Below are 21071 nucleotides of genomic sequence, written 5' to 3' on the forward strand. Positions count from 1 at the left end.
AAATAAAACCTGCCAGACTGACATGTACACCGTAAAATACTTCCATACACCAACTATAGTTGACCTTATGCATACAGTATATTACAGTATAACAGACCAAAACACAAAAACTTTACTTTTACCACTGAACCATGAAATGAGGTCAAGGTTTGACTCAGATGACACCTGCCAGTTGGCATGTACACCTTACAATCATTATATTCACCAAATATCGTAGACCTATTGCGTATAGTATCTCAGATATGGACTTGACCACGAAAACTTAACCTTGTTCACTGATCCATGAAATGATCTCGAGGTCAAGTGAAAACTGTCTGACAGGCATGAGGACCTTGCAAGGTACGCACATACCAAATAAACTTATCCTTTTACTCTTAATAAGAGAGAAATTAACATTACAAAAAATCTTAACTTTTTGAGGTCTGGGACCATGGACATATGACAGACGGAAACTTCATATCATAAGGCATCTATATACAAAGTATGAAGCATCTAGGTCTTCTACCTTCTGAAATATCAAGATTTTAAGAAGTTAGTTAACGCCGCCGCCGCCGGATCACTATCCCTATGTCGAGCTTTGACAAAAAAATTAAAAGTGATAATTCAATCACGTCATGATAAAAATAGCAAAACGAGAAATACAAATGTATTATAATAATATGGGGAACTACACATTATGGCATAACAATTTTCCAAGCGATAAAAAACAAACAGACTTCTAATGATCTACTTTAGTTACTTTACATTATGTTGCCTCAAACGGTGGGATACTCATTAAATATGAAAATCTATAAATCATCACTTGTTGCAACCTCGGCCGATTCCGTACCTCCGCGGATCCAGAGAGAACCTGTTTTATCCGCAGTTTTCTGATTTACTCATTACAACAAAAGTAAACAGATGGAAATCCAACTACGATATGCATGATTAACTCAACTTGTCAAGGACATACGGGACATGAAATAGAGAAATAATTGTAACTCTGAAACCAGTGTTCAAGATAATATGTGTCTGAGAAATCCGTAAGAATTCTTTCGATTCATTAAAACATTTGACATTGGCAAAATCCCTAAATTATCATTGTGTTATAATCTGGATAAAAGATAGTAAAATTGTGCATTAACTACCTCAAAAAATGAAAAATATTACGTTTCTTTCGTTAAATTTCCCAAAGAACTAACCTTCATTTACCCTTTAAGTAGTGATATGTGATGAACCATTTGGAAGTACACAACAAGGAAATGTACCTGTTTGAATAAAAGGAGTTGTTGGGTTTACGTCAATAAGATATAATACAGTTTTCAACAATAGACAGGTTAATAAAACATCATTCAAGCCGTAAATCGTCACAAATCCATATAAAAATTGCGAATGAATTTAACAGAAAAAATCAAAGATTTGTCATTTAAATCCCATTTTTAAAAGAATGCGACCATTAAAGAGGAAGCCCTGAAATTCAAAACAGTTAATAATCTAAACGTTAGCAACCTTTTACTAATTTTAAAGGCGTATCTTTTCTTTCCTATGCACAAGAAAACATTCACAGGAGCTGTGGATTTACAAAGTTCTCGAAAATTTATTTCTCCAAAATGTTCATGTAGATTGATGACGTCATGTTAAAACAGTTATTGATCAATCAAATTGCGTATGTTACTTAATACATTGCACAACTCGGTCCAGTTGACCCGAACTCGTGAACTCGTGCGGGTCAAGTAGGGTTATATAAGGTGTGCAGTATATATAACTAACATAATACCAACTTGATTGTTCAACAACTATTACTTAATTTTCTTACTTGTAAACATTTTGTTTCATTACATTTTTTTAGCAACAACATAGGATATTCATTTTCAAGTTCGTCCGCTAACGAAAGCATATTATCTTTTTCAAGAGCAGAAGAAATGTCGTCTAGGAAGGCATTATCACCAGCACGCTTGAACCATTTTAAAAGACACTGGTAGATTTGCTCTTTGACGTTGTTAGGATAATCATGGCAAATTTCCTCAATATTACGCTCTGCAACCTGGATTTTGTCATATTTGGCTACAAGGGAAAATATCTATTATTGTTAACGCGAGGTCTCTTAAATGAAATTATACAACAAACAAGACTTAAAAATATAGTATATGAAAATAATAAACACAATAAACCAAGTAAGATATTATGTTTGAATGACATTTTTATAAAAAAAAAAAGTTGCAGTATTTTTTAAGGTACAATTTATTAGCTGTTGGCACCTGTCATTTGTAAGTCACGGCACATCAACTTAAAAAAAATTACTTCCCCTTGAAATTTAACATAGAATAAATACTCAAGTTATACGACAAGTTATCATAGTGATGCATGCATAGCTTGAGACGCTTAACCTGTGAATGCACCCGGTATCGATCCTTTGAGAATTTATGAAATTCTGTCAGTTTTTATACGTCCTTTTACGGGACGTATTATGGCATACCGTTGTCAGTCCGTCCTTCCGTCGGACAATAATTGTATATATATATATAATATTAATTATATGGCCTTCCAAATACCGTTTCGATTCCTAACATCACTGAAGAGACATTAATTGTCGAAATCCGGATATGGTGTACAAATTTTTTTTGCACCTTATAATTGCGGTATACCATCTTTTCCGCAAGTTTATTGTTTTCTGTTTAATTAATTAATTATTTATAAGATCCATTTTGTTACATCTTGTGATTCGTTTATTTGGCAATCGCCAATGGCAGTCAGCAGGGTTTAAGAACATCAGTTGTTCGACCTGCTAGTCAAATGCATTTTGTTAAAATATACTTTTTCACTTTTTTGGTCTTTTGGAAAATGTTGTTTGTGCTGTATTTAGACCCCTCTACCAAGAAATTTGTTTTGCATGCACACGTATTAAAATTGCGGTTTTTATCCAACGCATTCATAGGTTTGAACGTTGTTTTCAATTTAGACTTTCTAATATATATATATATATATATATTGACATAAGTTCCCTTTCGATTTACGTTTTGGAGTATTGGGGCTTTAATCATAAAAAAGGGGGATTTTTACGACATTACTTCAAAAACGCGCAAAAAGGTTGACGGGCGTATTATGCGCTCATGGCGCAGCTCTTTATTATTTGTTACCTTGATTTATCTTCTTAATCGATATATGAGATTTGAACATGGTTTAACTACTGTCGGATATATTCATCCTATTGTACATGTTGTATTGTATTTTTGTATCATATTGTTATCTTTTATCGAATTGTATTGTATATTAAAAAATAAAATTTAAAAATCTTACAAAATAAAGTTCTCATTACTGATTTCCATTCAACAAGGTTAATTCCAGTGGAAATACGTCGAAACACAGGAGACCACATTTTATCAGTTTCTGTAGAAGAACATGCCTGATCACTTATGTAAGCGTCTCTGGATGAGGGCAAATTAGAACGTACTTCGTCTATTTGTTGATTATTATCTGAAATTATAATTATAGTAAGAATGATAATCATGATAATAACAATGAAAGAAGTACACATGTAGTTATTGTAAAGTGGGTGAATAGTTTTTAACCGGGAACTTGTTGATTGCTGTTTAGCCCTTAAGTTAGTGAAACACAATCAGCAAAGCAAGCAGAACTCGTATATTTTTTAATATTTTAGTAAATTCTATTTTCCTTTCTGTAGGCAAACATTTTTTTTTAGCAAATAAAATATTTCATTTACTAGTATATGATTGTATAAAATTCACAATAAAGCTTATAAAAATGGTGGTCAGGGGTTTCTTTCATGAGCAGCACTTCTAAATGTTAACGTAAAAAGCAAAAGATGTTGTGCAATTCCCGATGCCATAATTCACTCACATGCTCAAACAAATGATACAGAACTATTTTTTGTATTTTGTAAAAAAGGTTTATTGTGTGGTCATTGAATAAAAAACAATTATAGTGTGTATCAATGCTTTTTTATAACGAAATCCTTACTATAAATTATTGTACGAGTTATAATTGAATTTTAGTCAAATTTTGTACAAATTGTAATTTGTACAAGCACTTTTAGTACAAAATACAATTTGTACACTGTCAAAATAATAATTCTGATAGTACAATAGAAATTGGCTCCAGTGACAATTCTGATAGAATAATAAAAAAATGACCCCAGTGACAATTCTGAAAGTATTATAGAAATTGGCTCCAGTGACAATTTTGATAGTATAATAGAAATTTGCCCGAGTGATGACACTGACGTTGACACACCAATCATATGTGTCAGGAAGCGTGCGCTATCTGGCCAACTGATCCAAGCGAATATCTAACCAAGAAAACGAAACGGAAATTATCAGAACTTGCTGTGGTGGATAATGTCATTATTCTAATTCCTCAGTATGATCGTGCCCCAACTGACCCTCGAAATATCTTAGGTGTAATTACTGAAAACGGAGAATTTGGGTACCGCATTGGAACAGCTGTAGGAATTTTAACAGAAAATTTGTTGAGAAATAAAATTGAAGCTGTTAAAGACACATCTTTATTCGCAGTAACGGTTCCTGAGCTTCAACTTTCGCTACGTGAAGCAGTTAAAAAGCTTTAAAAAAGTGGTGGTCAGGGGTTTCTTTCATGTAAATGCAAATGGGAGTGCAGCACTTCTAAATGTTAATGCAAAAAGCAAAAGATGTTGTACAATTCCCGATGCCATAATTCATGCACTCACATGCTCAAACAAATGATACAGAACTATTTTTTGTATTTTGTAAAAGAGGTTTATTGTGTGGTCATTGAATAAAAAAAATTATAGTGTGTATCAATGCTTTTTTTATAATAAAATCCATACTATAAATTAGTGTACAAGTTATAAGTGAATTTTAGTCAAATTTTGTACAAATTGTAATTTGTACAAGCACTTTACAAATTATAATTTGTACATTTTGTTTGTACAAATTATATGTACACAATGATAACTTGTACACAACATTTACATCTTTGACATTTGACCTTCGGTTCTGAGTGTTCTTTGTGAATACGCATCAACAACAAAGTTGACAAAAATAAACGTATTCTTTTGCTGCTAGTAGCGGATTATTTGTTTGATATTTACTTGATTTATTTTTTATATTTGTTCATTATCTTTCAAGGTGATTATGTTTATTCAACTTACTGTTATTTCGGCTTTGTGATATGGCTAAATCATTCATTTCAGTCTGGCCTTCATCATTAAACCTACAACTAAAAATGCAAATATGACCCTTTTGACTCTCTTCATTTGAGCAAATGATACAACAAGATAAATTCGATAGATGTTTTGCATTTATTTGATTTATTTAAAGTTATCTTGTCCCAAGTTAATGAAAATAACTCAATTTTGGTAGTAAATATAGGACATCAAATGAATTACAGTTATTTTTATATAGAAATAAGGAGATGTGGTATGATTGCTATCTATTAGAGTTCAAATGAAGTTGATATAGACTTTCAAAGCAATCAATACGAGATTTTTCGTAAAGCAGCAGACCAATGTTTTTTAAATGAAGCGATAATTTATTTAGAATAACACAGTTTCTATAAATTGTAAATTTAAGCCATTTAAGTGGCAAATTAAATTATAGCAAAACAAAACATATTATTCCATACAAACTTACCACATTGCCTTCAATTTAGTTAGATATCCGTATCGGTGCAGCAGAACAAAAACAAGGACAATAAGACCAATAATAAAAGCTACTATAATTATTGGCACATAAATTTTCCAAGACTGTGATTGTTCTGAAAAAAATAATATAGATGGAGTTCAACGATTTACGCAACTGTTGCATGGAGGTTTGAATTTATTTGTGTATGAATATTATCAATATATGGCAATTATAACAATTAATACATTACTAGCAATGCTTCTTTTGTCCATTCGTTGAATAGTAAATTGACATGACACTTCCAGAGCACCTCGTATAGTTAACGATTAATTTGTGTTGCTCAATCTTTAGTTTTCTATATAGTGTTATGTGGTTTAATATTTGTTTTTTCGTCTTAGCTAATGTGTCATTTGTCATTTTTCAGTCTTTGATTTTTGTTTGAACTCTTGGAACACATATTCATCAAAATTAAATTTCATAAACTTTTCCAGGTTATGAATATTCAGTAATTACCTATTGTTCCACAGACAGTGTCTCTTGTTCCGTCACAACTTTGAAGTGTTGTTTGATCTGAAGTGCATCTGGAGCACGATAAACATTTATCTTCTAATGAGGTTGTCGTTGAATATGTCCCAGACCTGCATGGTAAACACTGTGTATCACTGATGGCTGTGCCTGAAGAAAAAAAAGGCATTAATTTGGCTCGTTTAATTTTCATAAAATTTTGACAAAATGTTTACTTTGACCCTTTGACAAAAATATAAAAATTTCAAATAATTTGAACCAACCACTCTATCAGAAAAATTTCATTGGTTATATAGCAGGTTGACAAACACTCATTTTGATCATTGAGAAGCTTAATATTTCCTTAACAATATAACGTGATTAAAACGTTAAGTTGATTTTTACAGAGTTATCTCCCTGTAGTGTTAGGTACCACCTTAAGTTCTACAATGAAATGCATGCATGAAATGTCTTATCATGTTTATAGTGTCGCTGATGATTGATGTATGCTCCACATCTCTTTTGGTTTTATATATAAGAAAAAGAGATGGGATATGATTGCCAATGAGACAACTATCCACATAAGGACGCGGATGCATACAATAATATTTAGAATTTATTTGTCATTCATAATAAAAGGCAATGTACATGTAAACTTATATTTTAGAATTACTATATATATCGCAGTTAAGAAATTTAGGAAACTATTGAAATGTCATTGTCTGCTTCATACAAGTAATATCACTCGCGGTCTTGATGAGAGTTTGTCAGCTTTAAATAATGCATTTCCCATACATCTTTGTAGGTTTGTCTGTGCATTTGTTTTGTTGACTGATTTATTTTGCGTTGTGCATTATGTTACTTTATCACTGAAATTTGAAACATTTCAAAAAGTTTATTATGTATTTCCACCAAAGATGTCCATCAATGGAAATTTCAAAAATGTTGAAATGTTACCACTGTTTTGATATAATGAATTTATAAAGACCTTATTTGAAATTACTGCAACAAAAACTTAAATGTTTGTTTGATTATGAACAATAAACTTAAAACCTCTCTCTCACATTAAACTTAAAACCTCTCTCTCACATTAAACATATAATACTGATGTACGTTTACGTGAATGCAACTAAATTCATTTCTTTATTACCTTGAAGATATAACTCCTCTCCAGGCGGACAATCACTAAAAGGGACACAAATCCACTCTCCACTCCCTTTGGAGTGATTGTAGAAACCATCTTTACAACGACATGTTATATCGGCAGTAGAATTACACTGATTTTCAACGATGGCGTTTTGATCCACGCAGTAAGTTCTACAGGCCTCACATCGCATGGCTATATTGTAATTACCGTTGTATTCTCCCTTTGAGCATTGCTCACATGAAGCTGTTGTTTTGTCCACTGTACAATCTGACCGTTTATAAAATCCAGGTCTACACACATAACATGTTAGTCCATTTGAAGCAGGGTAGGTAGAATGGGGTCCGAAATTTGTACCGTGAGGAGACCTTTTATCTCTAGCTGCAGTGTTCCTTTCTATATATGCTTTGGTTAAAATGGTATGTGATATTTCAGCATGTGGAAGACAGTTTATCATTCGTCCAGCCAGACAAAAAAGTAACGGTAGTATGTAAAGAATTTCCATTTCCTGGTGATTTTACTGAAATGAAACGATATAAAAATTGACCATAAAAGATTGATTGATTGATTGATTGATTGGTGTTTACAGCTAATTTCAGCACAATTGCGCTATTTCGTGGCGGCAAGTTTTTATTTGTGGAGGTAGCCGGAGTGCCCGGAGAGAACCACAAACCCTCGGTAGGAAAACTGACAATCTTAGTCAATTAAGATTGGAGTCGAACGCACCTGCCACGTGCTGGATTCGATCTTACATCCTCAGTGTTGACAGGCTAATGATAAAGTAGTTGAATGACTTAGACCTCTCGGTCATCGAGGGCCCGACCCACAAAAACTTATCCGTAACTCAGCGTACTGCAGGCAACAATCATCTGAACAATTATCAAACTTATTTTTCTTGTATTCTGACTCACATTATCAAAACTTTTAATTATTATGAATCATTTGTATTTGAAGCTTGACAATGTACTGGATTTAAAGATGTATTCATATGAAAGGGTCAATCATAGTTTTACGTAAGAGTTTCAATACGCGGAAAAAGAATAAGCGATATTGAACCTTAAATAAGAAACATGTTCGAAACTGCCAATTGACTGCTTATTTGAGTTAATGCCCTTTAACAACTTTTATCTTTATTCATTATTTGCATGTTAGTTTCAAAGATTTTAACCTCTCAAACTGCTGTCACAATATAAACCAAACTTGAAATAAATGATCCTCAGAGTGTTTTTATTTTCGTTTAATCAAGAATGAAATGCTTTTATAGAGGTGCAAAAGCGTTGAACGGGGCATATTTTGTATGAAGCGCAGATCTTCATACTAAAACTATGCGCATATCAACGTTTTAATACTCCTATAATATAACGAAAAAAAAAAAAGAAACATCCAATTCTAAACAACCATGAAATTGCGAGATACATAAAATGTTTCGCTTGTTTTCCTATACATTGTTGTGACGTTTTCATAGGAGGCGAGTGTTGTCTAGAATGTTGCATTTTATTGGAAAATAAAATCTAATTGTTTTCGGCCAATAAAAATGACGGATTCTTGTGAAACATACATATAATTTATTGTATCGTGCGCGCATGGCCCACGCTTTTACACTCCAATAAAATAATTAAAAGAAGCATTTAATTCTTAAATGAAAATAACACCTTCTAAATTGCGTTCCTTCAAAGCGTTTGTCTGGATTTACCTTCAGTTTGAGCGTGTAAGCTGTTAACAATCGACAAAGTCCCAAGAGACATTATAGTAGTATGTGATCAAACAAAGCAGTATTGTGTTTTATACCCTATATCCTATTTTATCACCGTACGGAACACATATAACTCATTTACCGAGAGACGAATATTTCTCAATACATAATTCAGATTGCTACGAAAGGCACCCATACCAACTCTCCATATATTTTAGTGTCGGTAGAAATTTGTTCTCATTTGTTACCGATATAACCCCGTTTTTGATTTATTTTCATTAGCTATTCATTTCGTATCATCCAATGCATTTGATGGTTTTTTGTACTAAATCAATCGTATTTTAGGATTTAAACATTGATTAATTGTTTTCATGTGGGTAAATGTTTTTTAAACTCAACCATATTGTACAACATTAAGACTAAGTTTTCCAATTTGTAAGCTATCTTTGAACATTTAAATCCGTCACGCCTTCATTTGAGACTATAAATACATTTTAACTTGTAAACTAGTTAATATGCACCATTTAATATTTCGCCCTGTTTTTCATAATTAACTCCGGGGGGAATATTATTAGGTAAATATAAGAAGACCAAATCAGAGCCTTTCACTTTTAAATAATATTTGTGAACAGCATTATTTGCTAAAATCACTTACAATTATAATTGTCAACTAAAAAAGTAATACCAATGTATTTACCCGTCACTGAATGTAGATATATGTATTTTTCTATCTACGTGTGGGGAAAGTTTAACAATATTACGAATATACTAGATAGAGGCTAAAGTTTTACTCATTCGTATGCGTAAATAAGTAAATAGCACAACTGAAAGGCGTTTTAGCTTGATCGTTTTTGAATATCTAATCCGCTGTTTGTAATCATAAGAATAAGACGATACGGTATTATGTATGCATTCTGAGATTGCCAATGTGATAACAATTCGCCAAAGACCACAGGACACGAATATTAAACAACTAACAGCCGACTATACAGTCTAAGTTACTAAAAAGTTAGATCAAGGCCGAATTTCAACTATCCTGCTTCACAAAACAGAAAATATGTTATGAGGAATAAGAATTGTGAAGCGAGGAAGCTAAAGTTTTACCTCTTCAAAAGAAAGGGGAAAGATATAGGGGAGGAAAAGATAGACATATAATTATGGGACACAAAAGAAAAATGGACGAAAAACAAACTATCACACTTGATTGAATATATATCACCAACCCAAACGAAAACAAACCTATTTTGAACCCAGAGCGCTGCGTAAGGGTTCATGTTGGTTAATAAATGATTTATATGTATTGATGTGTGGAATTTTGTTAGTATTTTCATCTCATCTCTTTATGACGCATGTTACTGATTGTCCCTTGTTATCTTCATCCTTTTTCTGTAGCAAAATGTGTTAAATCTAAGATCCGAAGTAGAAATTATCCAAAATTGAATGAGGTACCCTCTACTGTGTTTCTGTTCGACAGTGTATTAAAGGATGGGGATCAGTAAGACTAGGGGACTGGTTTGTCTGTTGCATCATTAGTTCGTTATGATTGCAAAAAGAGACAACTAATTACCAAAGTCCAAACGACGTGAATGTAAGCAACTAAAATAGTTCCTCGTCCTTGTGTTGAATTTCTTTTTTACGTGCAGTTGTTCGACATTAAGGTGGTACCTAACACCACAGGGAGATAACTCTGTAAAAATCAGCTAAACGTTTTAATTACGTTGTATTGTTAAGGAAATATTAAGCTTCTCAATGATCAAAATTGGTGTTTGTCAAACTGCTATATAACCAATGAAATTTTTCTGATAAAGTGGTTGGTTCAAATTTTTTGAAATTTTTATATTTTTGTCAAAGGGTCAAAGTAAACATTTGGTCAAAATTTAATGAAAATTAAACGAGCCAAATTAATATTAGTCAAGGTGTTGGGTACCACCTCAAACAGACAGGAATTTATCTGTTCTGTTTGTCTGTTAACTGGCTTTCCTTTTTTTTTTATCTGGATCATTAAGTTGATTATATCATCAAAGTATCATATATATATATATTACTTCTAATGATTATCTGTATTTTTGAAAGTTGTCTTTAATGTAGACAAAATCCCCATTTTCTTTGAAAACGTAAGCTTACCTTCAAGTTGGTTTAAATTGGAATTCCACGAACTAGATTTTAAAATTCTGGGTACGGACTTCGGGTATTGAAGGGGTCGTATAATTATAGAACTGTATTTCCATATACCTATATTTAAACCTTAATATATCTTGATCTATTTATTAATGTTTTGACTCATAAAGGTGAGCTTTTAGAACGTAACTGAAAAAAGTTCCCCTTTCAAAAATTATAGGAGAAAACAAATAGCGGGGCTCAAATATTGAAAAAAATCATATTTAAATGAGTTTTAAATATTAGTAAAGTAAAATTAATAGTAACACTTACAGATTACTTACAAAGAAATTTCAGCAGACAATGTTGATTGTTCACGATAACATGTTAATGATAATTATGTAGATAAAAAGCTTAAAAAAATATTTTCAAGTTCATCTTTATAGTTCTTGTAAATATTTATTATCATAACTACAGTGTATGGTCAGTGCAGTAGCTGGGCTTAAATGGGAGTGGGTGTTCCCTATGAATTAAAATCAGGGGATGATAAAGTTTGTATGAACTAATTTGACATGATGCGGGATGCACGAACATACAGTGTGCTTGAATAGATTATAAAAAAATCTTCATTATCTAGAGTTTACAAAATGTTTTTATAGACTTACCTACAACTATATGGCTTATGCTGTATAGATGTCCTCGTATGGAAGATATTTTAGGATTTGCTTGCAATATTGCCAAAAAAGATCATAGCAAATTTCGATGATTGCGTCATACTGTCATATGATAATTAAATTCCGGACCTTTGATACGTTTTATTACATACATATATATTTATTTCAACAAAATTAAAACGCGAAGTCAGAAAGCATATCAATAGTTTAATAAAGTTGTAATTAGATATATATAAATGTCTTCTTGCGTCACAAGTAATTGTTGGTGTCCTCGGTGCGATTCACGCGTGCAAAAATGTTGATCTATAAGAAAAATGAAAAATCGATTGCATATCTTATCATCAGTTAAGCACGAATATTTACTTGCAGGATACAAAAAATATGATGTAGAATGCATGAAAATTGAAACGTGTTTTCACTCGCCACCAATAAGGAGAAAAGTTCGGTCAGATTTTCTTTGTTCAATTTTCTAATTCTCGCACAAATTGATAGTTTGAATAATATAGTTTGAAAAATTTTCTAAAATTTCACAAATACATGTAAAAGTAAAATGTTCTTCATTTCAAGTTGTTTAGTACAAATCAGATATACTATTAATATTGCAATTCTTGCATGGTTCCAAAATTTTCATTCATAGACCTGTCACCAAAAGAATTTTAATTTTTGTCTGAATGTAGATTCACTGCCGATGAAATTTTGACCTTTAGCTAAAAATGTGCTTTATTCATTTTTGGGATAAAACAGAAACATTTGCCGATATTTTTCAAATAACAGTTTTGAGCCATCAGAAATGAATAATTTTCTTAAAGTATGTTCATAACACTAACTGTGTGTACTCTTAAAATGGTACCTTGTGATTTTATCTGTTTGTTGTGGGTTTATTTTTTGGTGCTCAGTGCCAATCTGATGATTCCAGCCTTTTTCAAATGATTTTTATGCCCCACCTAGGGGCATTATGTTTCTTGGTCTGTGCGTCCGTTCGTTCGTCGGTCTGTCCCGCTTTAGGTTAAAAATTTTGGTCATGGTAGTTTTTGATGAAGTTGAAGTCCAATCAACTTGAAACTTAGTACACATGTTCCCTATGATATGATCTTTCAAATTTTAATGCCAAATTACGAGTTTTGTCCCCAATTTCACGGTCCACTGAACATAGAAAATGATAGTGCGAGTGGGACATCCGTCTAATATGGAGACATTCTTGTTATAGTGTGTTCTTATGATGTTCTGTCCCAGGTAGGAGGTTGGGTTGAGCACTCAAAAACATGTTTTTACCCGCTAAATTTTGCATGTGCCTGTTCCAAGTCAGGTTTTTCATGTATTGTCGTTAGTTGCTATCTTTCGTATTGGTTTTTCGTTTGCTGTTCTTAAAATAAATCAAGGGCCTGTTTATCGAAGCAGTCTTAGGATTAGGACGTGTCCTAAGACCAACTTAGGACATATCTTAGTCCTAAGTGGGTTTATCAAACATGTCGTAACTTAGGAAAATCCTAGAAATTGTCCTAACTTTAGGATACCAATTTAGGTGTCTTAAGATGGTCTTAGGATGGTCCTAACTTTAGGATATATTTAGGATGGTTATTTTATAAACAAATATGGCCTGTATTGGTTGCATTCTCTTTGTTGTAATCTCTGTCTTTCCTTTTTACTTTTCACTCTATTCGGTCCTGCCTTTTTTTATTAGTTTATCCTGACTTTCTTTTACATACATGTAAATTGTGATCTTGCTTTTTTTTTTACGCAAAGTTTCTCATCCTGCCTTTTTTTTTACTCCAAACTTCATCCTAATTCCCCCCCCCCCCCCCCCCCCCCCCCCCCCCCCCCACCTAAATAAAAATCAAATGGTAGTTCCCTTAATGTATATTAAATCCCTATCCCTCTTTTCAGCACCATTTGTAGCAACATTTGACAATTTACCAAAAAGCAAAGTGTTACTCTTGTCCACGCCGTCCTGGAGAGTCTGTAGTTTTGCATCGGTATAATTCGAATTTCGTCTCTTATATTCACACGTATCATCGCATGTTATTTGCAGTAATGAAATAGTTAAAGTAATAAGTATTTATATGAAAGATTCACGAGATTTGCCTTTGAAGTATGAAACCGTGACACTTCGAATTCAGATCACTCAAAGCATATACTGATTTTACCAAGGATTTGTATACTATCCAAATCCTTGATTTTACCGATTATATATTTTATTTTAACTATTTACAATTCGTTTGTTTCAATTCTTATATAAAACGTAGTTATATTTTTTGTCTTATGTTTTATTTTATGAGTTTAAATGTACAATTATAATATAAAAAAGTGTTTATCACCTTTAATTTAAAACTAATAATTATTTTCTAACTATTTATCTTTTTTTTTAATTATAGTTATTGGTTAAATTTGATACAATATTTTCATTTTTTCATTTTTAATATGTTATTATTTTTTTTTACGCCAATACTTAGGACAGCGGTTAGGACATCCTAGCTAAGATAATCCTAAGATAGCTCCGATGTGCATGCTGAGACATGTCGTAAGTCGGTCCTAACTTTATCCTAATTTCTGTCCTAAGAAATTCTTAGGACCGATCTTAGGACAGTTTCGACAAACAGGCCCCAGGTCATTTGTTTTTTCTTTTAAAATATTTCACGTTTTTGTCATACATGTACCGGTGCTCTTATCGCTGACTACACGGTATGGGTTTTGCTCTTTTATGAAGGCCGAACAGTCCCAGTTGTTGTTTACATCGATGTCCTTTGATCTCTGGTAGATAGTTTTCTCCTTGGTTATCATAACACATTTCCTTATTTTTATATTAAACTTTGATGCTGTAAATTGTAGTTAAGTTTGGAGGACATTTCGCATGAGAGAAAGAAAAAAAATTATTATGAAAATTGGTTCATGAAAATTTAACCCCTAAATATGTTTTTTTTTACAATTAGTCTATGCATGTATCTTATATATGCATTTTCTTTAATTTGACAAAGTCTATTATAACTACAAGATAACACACGCGAATTTGTGGACATATAAGTTGGATCAATATTTGGATCAATATGTCGATAATGTATACGTTGTAAATAGGACTGTTGAAAGAAGTAAGGCCAAAATAAATAAATGGTGTGTTTCCGGTTTCCCGACCCTACCTCCGTTTCCGACGCCGACCCTAAACATTTTATTGACAAAAATGAAAATAAAAATTCAAAATCCGGATTTTTCAGTCTGGCCGGATCAGATTATTCGTTTAGAGTACTATAGATCTTCAAAGCGTTTGATAATAACGACCAATATTGTTAAGTAAAGCATTTCAAGGACCAAGATTTTAAATAAACAAGCATGGCTTTTCGGCAACCGTGTAGCGTATTAGCTGTCAAATATGTGAAATATGATCACATAGACGCAAAATATAATGACATCAGTTCCGGATAATTACGATATGATGAATCTTTTTGAAGAACATCAAGCGGACCTATAGACAAAAAAATATGAAGTTGAAGCACTATGCTCAACTTCTTTGTTCAGGAACAAGCGAGATTTTTTAAATATTTGTATATATAATGAATAGTGTATTCAGTATATATACATATATTAACTAAATCTCGTCTTGTACCTGTGCTTCTTTGGACCAAAAGTCAGAATCGTTTCAGGTTGGACAGACTGTATCTGTCGGTAAATTGACTAACAATTTTATAGTAAAATGAGTTCAAATTTACTGCTAAAATCAATCCAGCTTTTGATGTAAAACATGCTCTTACGAATGTTGTACAGAATTGTGCTCAGGACGCAACACAAACGGCTGTTAATGCTTTTTAGTTTATGATGGCAAGGGGACAGACAATGTGGAGAAACGAGAAAGGTGAAACTTGAGAAGCTTTCCCCAGTAGGCAGACATGGTGTATGATTCATATTCATTTATAAATGAATCTGCCCCAGCACCATGTCTACTTTTATTCTTTTTTATTTCTCTGGCTGGTCCCATAACAATTTATATAAGAAAAGGGAAAAAATCCTGTCATATTTACATCTGCAATTTATTTGACCAGTAGATTAATGAGGTACCTTCATGACGAATTGTCACGAAATAGAAGTTCCTTCATAATAGAAGTTCCAACTGGAAAAAGTGTTCTGGAATAAATTTTACAGTATATGTTCCTAACAGAATGAATGGTTTAGAATATTTGTTCCAACAGGAACAAATATTATGACATTGGTTATAACAAAGTTTCCAGTGGAACTTCTGTTAGGCAGAACAATTATATGTAGACACAATAACGCTAAAAAATCTTGCCAAACGACTTTAAACGGTAATTTTTGGTGCATGACAATAAAATGTACATTTTCTTTTAGATGGTAAAAAAATCGACTGGTTTTGACGAATCACGTAAAATTTTTTCCAAAAATAACGGTTACGATAATTATTTGAGACCTCTGACCAAGGATTTGAATAGTATACAAATCCTTGCTCTGAAGAATCACGATAAGGATATTTTGATGAATTAAGGTAAAATTTTAACCAATTTGACGCTAACGGTAGCTGATAATGACCGTTTGACGCCTGACGGTAAAGGGCATTACTACCCTCATTAATAAGACAAAAGATTTCACATTCTCACTCTTCTCAAAACCTGGAATTTTAATATTGTCAGAACCACCCAATCTTCAAACAACATCACATTCTGTCAAACATCAAAACACATCTGTTTATTAAATAAAGAGGGTGCAAGGGCAGCTAGAGTATTAACCCTAAAAAAATCATAATTATCTGCTGCTTAGCATCGGTTCACAGTGTTTTCAAGGGGTACTAATCTGCTTCCACATGTATACCCTGTGTGACATTTACATTTTTAGGTTCAACGAGGCCCAACATAATAACATACCATGCCAGATTTTTTACTGCCATTTTTGGTTTAAGATAATTAATCGTGAAGAACATACACTTTTCTTTTTACGACCATAAAATTTTCATTAAAGTTTATTTTCATATTTCTGACGCATAACTAAAACAGAAAATTAAAAAAGCTGTAGACTTAATTACTATTCTAAATATCAAAGAAGCCCGCACATCAAACTATTTGATTTAGAACTTTTTTCTCCTGTCGACCCATCAATAAAAAAAAATAAAATGTTTTCATAAAATAAAATGTTTTACCTACCTACCCTACCTAATTTTTTTGGAGGTGAAATAGGAAACACACTATTAATTTATTTTGGCCTAAACGAACTACTTCAAGTTCAATTGCTTCTGTTTGTCATGGACTCAATTTGAAGTCTTGGACAAATTTGAATTTCATCTAACAATTTTGTTGTGTAAAATTAATTGAAACTTTCGGTTGTTTTTGCTCAAATATCGTTTTATTTGGATGCGTTGTGGTGCGCTGTTATTTGAATATGTTGTGTAGTTTGACATTTTTTGTGATCATGTGGTTCCAGGTGCTTGCATTTTTTATTTATAATATCGATATTATAGCTTCACGAACTCTTTATGAAATGATTTTCTTCACCTTAATCTACATTTCTCTCCTAATCTTGGTCAAAATAAAAATGAGAGGGTTGGTTACCAAAATAAAAAAAAAAAAAAAAAACCCATCACACGTTCATATGTCTGTGGAAAAATTATGAACCTCTTCAGTTATTAGTTTACTATGTGTTTTGTACTGTAAATAGTGCATTTTAAATTGTTAAATATGATATATTATTTCATTTTTTCAGAATTGCCCGGACAATTTCAATCATGACATATTATAAAGAAACTTTTCTACTGTTGAAACTCTGTGTTGACCCCGGCCCAGATGTCTCTTCAGAAGTTCTCGTTTATTTGTGTTGTTTGGTTGCCGTCTTATTTTCTATACACCCTTCTCATCTTATTCCCTTTTTGATAATATAATAACTTAACAGATCAATAAAAGCTCCTTAAATCAAACATCATGGTAAATCCTTTAACTTCATATGAAATACCCTTACCGAAAAATAAGCTCTGCGGCAAACATTTGCCGCAAGTTTGCAGCAAACATTGCCGCAAGCTTGCAGCAAACATTTGCTGCAAACTTGCCGCAACCATTTTACCATGCAAATGAAGGTTGCGGCAAGCTTGCTGCAAACATAATTATGCAAATTAGATTTGCCGCAAGCTTGCGGCAATTGTTTGCTGCAAGCTTGCGGTAATTGTTTGTTGCAAACTTGCGGCAAACTTGCAGGAACTACACATTATACCAATGTCATGTGTGTAGACATATTCAATTTATCTCTTTCAAATTACACAGCAACATTTTTAATAAAATCAATTCATGTCTGTATACAAACAGTCATTGAAAGAGTTCTTGCAAACTTACGAGATTTAAGGAAATACATACATGCATTTGAGTTTTGAAAAAGGGGGCAGGGGTCATTCTCAAATGACATCATATACCTGTATTAAGAAATGAAAAAGGATAAATCTCAAATGTGTATTGATTATAAAGCTAGGTAACAATTGCATAACAGAATTGAACTTAGTTTTAATAAACATGGTACAGTACATCAGTTACAAAATTCAAACTTGTAATAGCTAAAGTTTTTCATTACACACATACATGTATATATAGTTGCTTACTTTATTATGTATGATGATAACATTAATTATTTTATTAAAACATTCTATGAATTATTTGTACTTACACAATTACATACTGAATATCTTTATCTATTGAACCAAAATGCCTCCTTGATCTCTTATTTGTGAAATGCATTTTCCAAACACAACCAACATGACCTAGCCACAATTTCAAATTGATAACTTCCAGGAAGTGCCAACTAGGCATGCCCAGTCAATATTGTGTAATTCTTGCAATGTTCTGGCAAACATATAGAATGGTCAAAGTTTTCTGCAATCTTGCGGCAAACATATAGAATGGTCAAAGTTTTCTGCAATCTTGCGGCAAACATTCTTTATAATTTTAAACTTTCTGGCAATCTTACGGCAAACATTGATGTTTCTGCAAACTTGCCGCAAGCTTGCAGCAAAAAGCTGCAATGTTTGCCGGAAGTTTGCAGCTAGCGGCAAACATCTGCAAACACTATTTTCTGTGTTCCTGCAAACTTTTTGTTTGCCGCAAGCTTGCAGCAAGTCTGCTGCAAGTTTGCGGCAAACAATTCAGTTCCATAAGGGTAGGTAAAGTATAAATAGCTTCAAGAAAAATCCAGTTTCTAAAATTAGACATTACAACATGTACAATGATAATACATAACAACATCCCAACAACATTGTGATATGACGCAGTGGTTGATCCAGAAATTTTCATAAGGGGGGGGGGGGCTGACTGCCAAAGAGGGGCCCGCTCCAGCCATGATTCAGTGATTCCCTTAACAATCAACCAAAGTTTCCCCACAAAAGGAGGGGCCGGGCCCCTGCCCCCCCCTTAACCTAAATCCGCCTCTGTGACGTACCGTTTGTTGACTTGAAAAAGACCAGTGTCTTTTACCGTATTTGCTTATTCTTGAAAATAAACAGATTGAATGGATTATTATTTTTTGCTTGCTTTTTTATCCAATACATTATAATATAGGATCTGGATGCGATTTATAGAATCGAGAATAATGGGCCGAATGCACAGAAAAATCAACAACAAAAAATAAAGAACGGAGAAAAAATAGGGTAAAAAAAGAGAATAATAAAATATAAAGAATAGAGAATAATAGGCCAAGCATATAAAGAATAGAGAAAAATGACATAAACAAATTAAAGAATACAGAAATGATAGACCCCAAACAGACCCATATTATACATAGTAATATATGGCCATAAATAAGACATATTAAAAATATCAATTAAGAAGGGCAAAACCAAGTGCCGTGATAATATTTCTACAGATGAACGATGCAACTAATGTTAAAATCTAACTATATTTATCGATAATAAATAAAAGAATTTCCGATTACGTTTATCATATTCAAAAGAGAATAACAATACTACCAATAATAATAATAGTAAGAACAATAATAATAACAATAATAATATTTACATTAGATAATATTAATAATTATTACAATAACAAATATTAATCAACAGTTGAAAACCCTTACCTTGAAGTGCTCAAGTGTCCTTTATCAGCAAGACAAATATTTGTATTGTAACTTAAGCTACTACAAAATAAACTGCACCTCCTTATGTAAATTTACACTGTATATCATTTTATAATGATTTAAATCAAATATGTAAGCATATAAATGTGATAGGTGTGTTTCGGTTCAGTGGACCATTACGGCTATAAAAATAATTGAATTTTCAATACTTTTTACATGTATTAATTTGTGGTCTTAAATAAATAGATAAATCATAGCTAAATAAAAAATAAATAGAAAATGAATAAAAGAAAGTTTGGTCAAGCCGAGGTAATTTTGATGACTTGATGCCATTTTATCTGGACTGGTCAAGTTTAAATCATCTCCTCAAATTTCACACAGAAGCCATGATCGTGATTTTGTTATTCGTTATGGGATGTCTGTCACAGAGGTACTCCTCGTATTGACTATCCCGTCCTCTTTTCTTCTTTAATGGCATAACAAAATGCAACTTATCATTGGAATTTATCTTATGGTGAACAGGCATATGGTGGGTGGCACTATTGGATCAGGAACTGCTCAACTTTCCAGAGCAGCTAAGTGGTTGAATGGGAGAAGTGGCTTTTGTCTTACTAGTATCGGTGTTATTTTATCTATGCAATGTTTGTAGTGTCTATCGTTCATGGCCATGTTTATCCTTTGACTTACCATAAGTGTTTCCCCTAAAACCCGACCTAATCACAAACTTAACAAATTGTTGACGCCGCCACCGGAAACAGAACGCCTAAATTTCGCCTACAACACTTCGTAGAGGCCAGACAAAAACTACATGAATACGGATAAGTCAAGAGACTTCTTTGTTGTTATTAAATTGGTCAAAGAAAAAAAAACATCGGCAAATCTAAAGCGCAATCCTATTTCTGACGAGCTTGTAATTCGTCTTTTTTCATAGCCTTCTTATACAGGTCCGTGATATATCATAATATCACCCCCTCCCCCCGGATTTTGGTGGGATAAGTGTTGTTCGGTCTTACGTTTTTTACATGGTGTTTTGTGGACTTTTTGTCATTTCGTCGTTTTTTTTTCTTCTAATTTTGCCATTATTTTGTCCGTCTCTTTCCGACTTATGAATTTTGATATATTCCACCTCATTTTTATTGTGAATTTTAATAAAATGGTATTTCGTATTCTGGACTAATTTAGTCTTTTATGTTATGATTCTAATGCGTTTTAGTCGCATAGATTGTTCTTCCGTTTATCATGAAAAGGAACAGACGTTTAGTACATTTTACAAAACAGATAAAGACAGCTCGGTTCTATTTCTCATTAGCTTTCCA

General features: G+C 32.6%; 1 protein-coding gene across 3 annotated transcripts; it reads right to left on the reverse strand.

Annotated features, from left to right (window-relative positions):
• Positions 1 to 1057: 1057 nt before the first annotated feature.
• On the reverse strand, positions 1058 to 20972 carry LOC127736366 (tumor necrosis factor receptor superfamily member 6-like). Of its 3 annotated transcripts, none has more exons than XM_052246872.1 (7): positions 19756 to 20972; positions 7255 to 7768; positions 6114 to 6275; positions 5610 to 5733; positions 5129 to 5196; positions 3277 to 3453; positions 1058 to 2043 (listed from the first exon to the last, which is right to left on the reverse strand). In XM_052246872.1, the coding sequence occupies exons 2-7, from the start codon at positions 7751 to 7753 to the stop codon at positions 1769 to 1771; spliced, it is 1305 nt and encodes a 434-aa protein (XP_052102832.1). In that variant the 5' UTR covers positions 7754 to 7768; positions 19756 to 20972; the 3' UTR covers positions 1058 to 1768. The 3 variants fall into 3 exon arrangements, with proteins under 3 accessions (XP_052102832.1, XP_052102834.1, XP_052102831.1); XM_052246874.1 differs by lacking the exon at positions 19756 to 20972 and adding an exon at positions 11708 to 11890; XM_052246871.1 differs by lacking the exon at positions 19756 to 20972 and adding an exon at positions 11704 to 11890.
• Between the last annotated feature and the right edge of the window lie 99 nt (positions 20973 to 21071).

The sequence above is a fragment of the Mytilus californianus genome, unplaced genomic scaffold (assembly GCF_021869535.1).
Source record: "Mytilus californianus isolate M0D057914Y unplaced genomic scaffold, xbMytCali1.0.p SCAF_30, whole genome shotgun sequence".
Taxonomy (NCBI): Eukaryota; Metazoa; Mollusca; class Bivalvia; order Mytilida; family Mytilidae; genus Mytilus; species Mytilus californianus.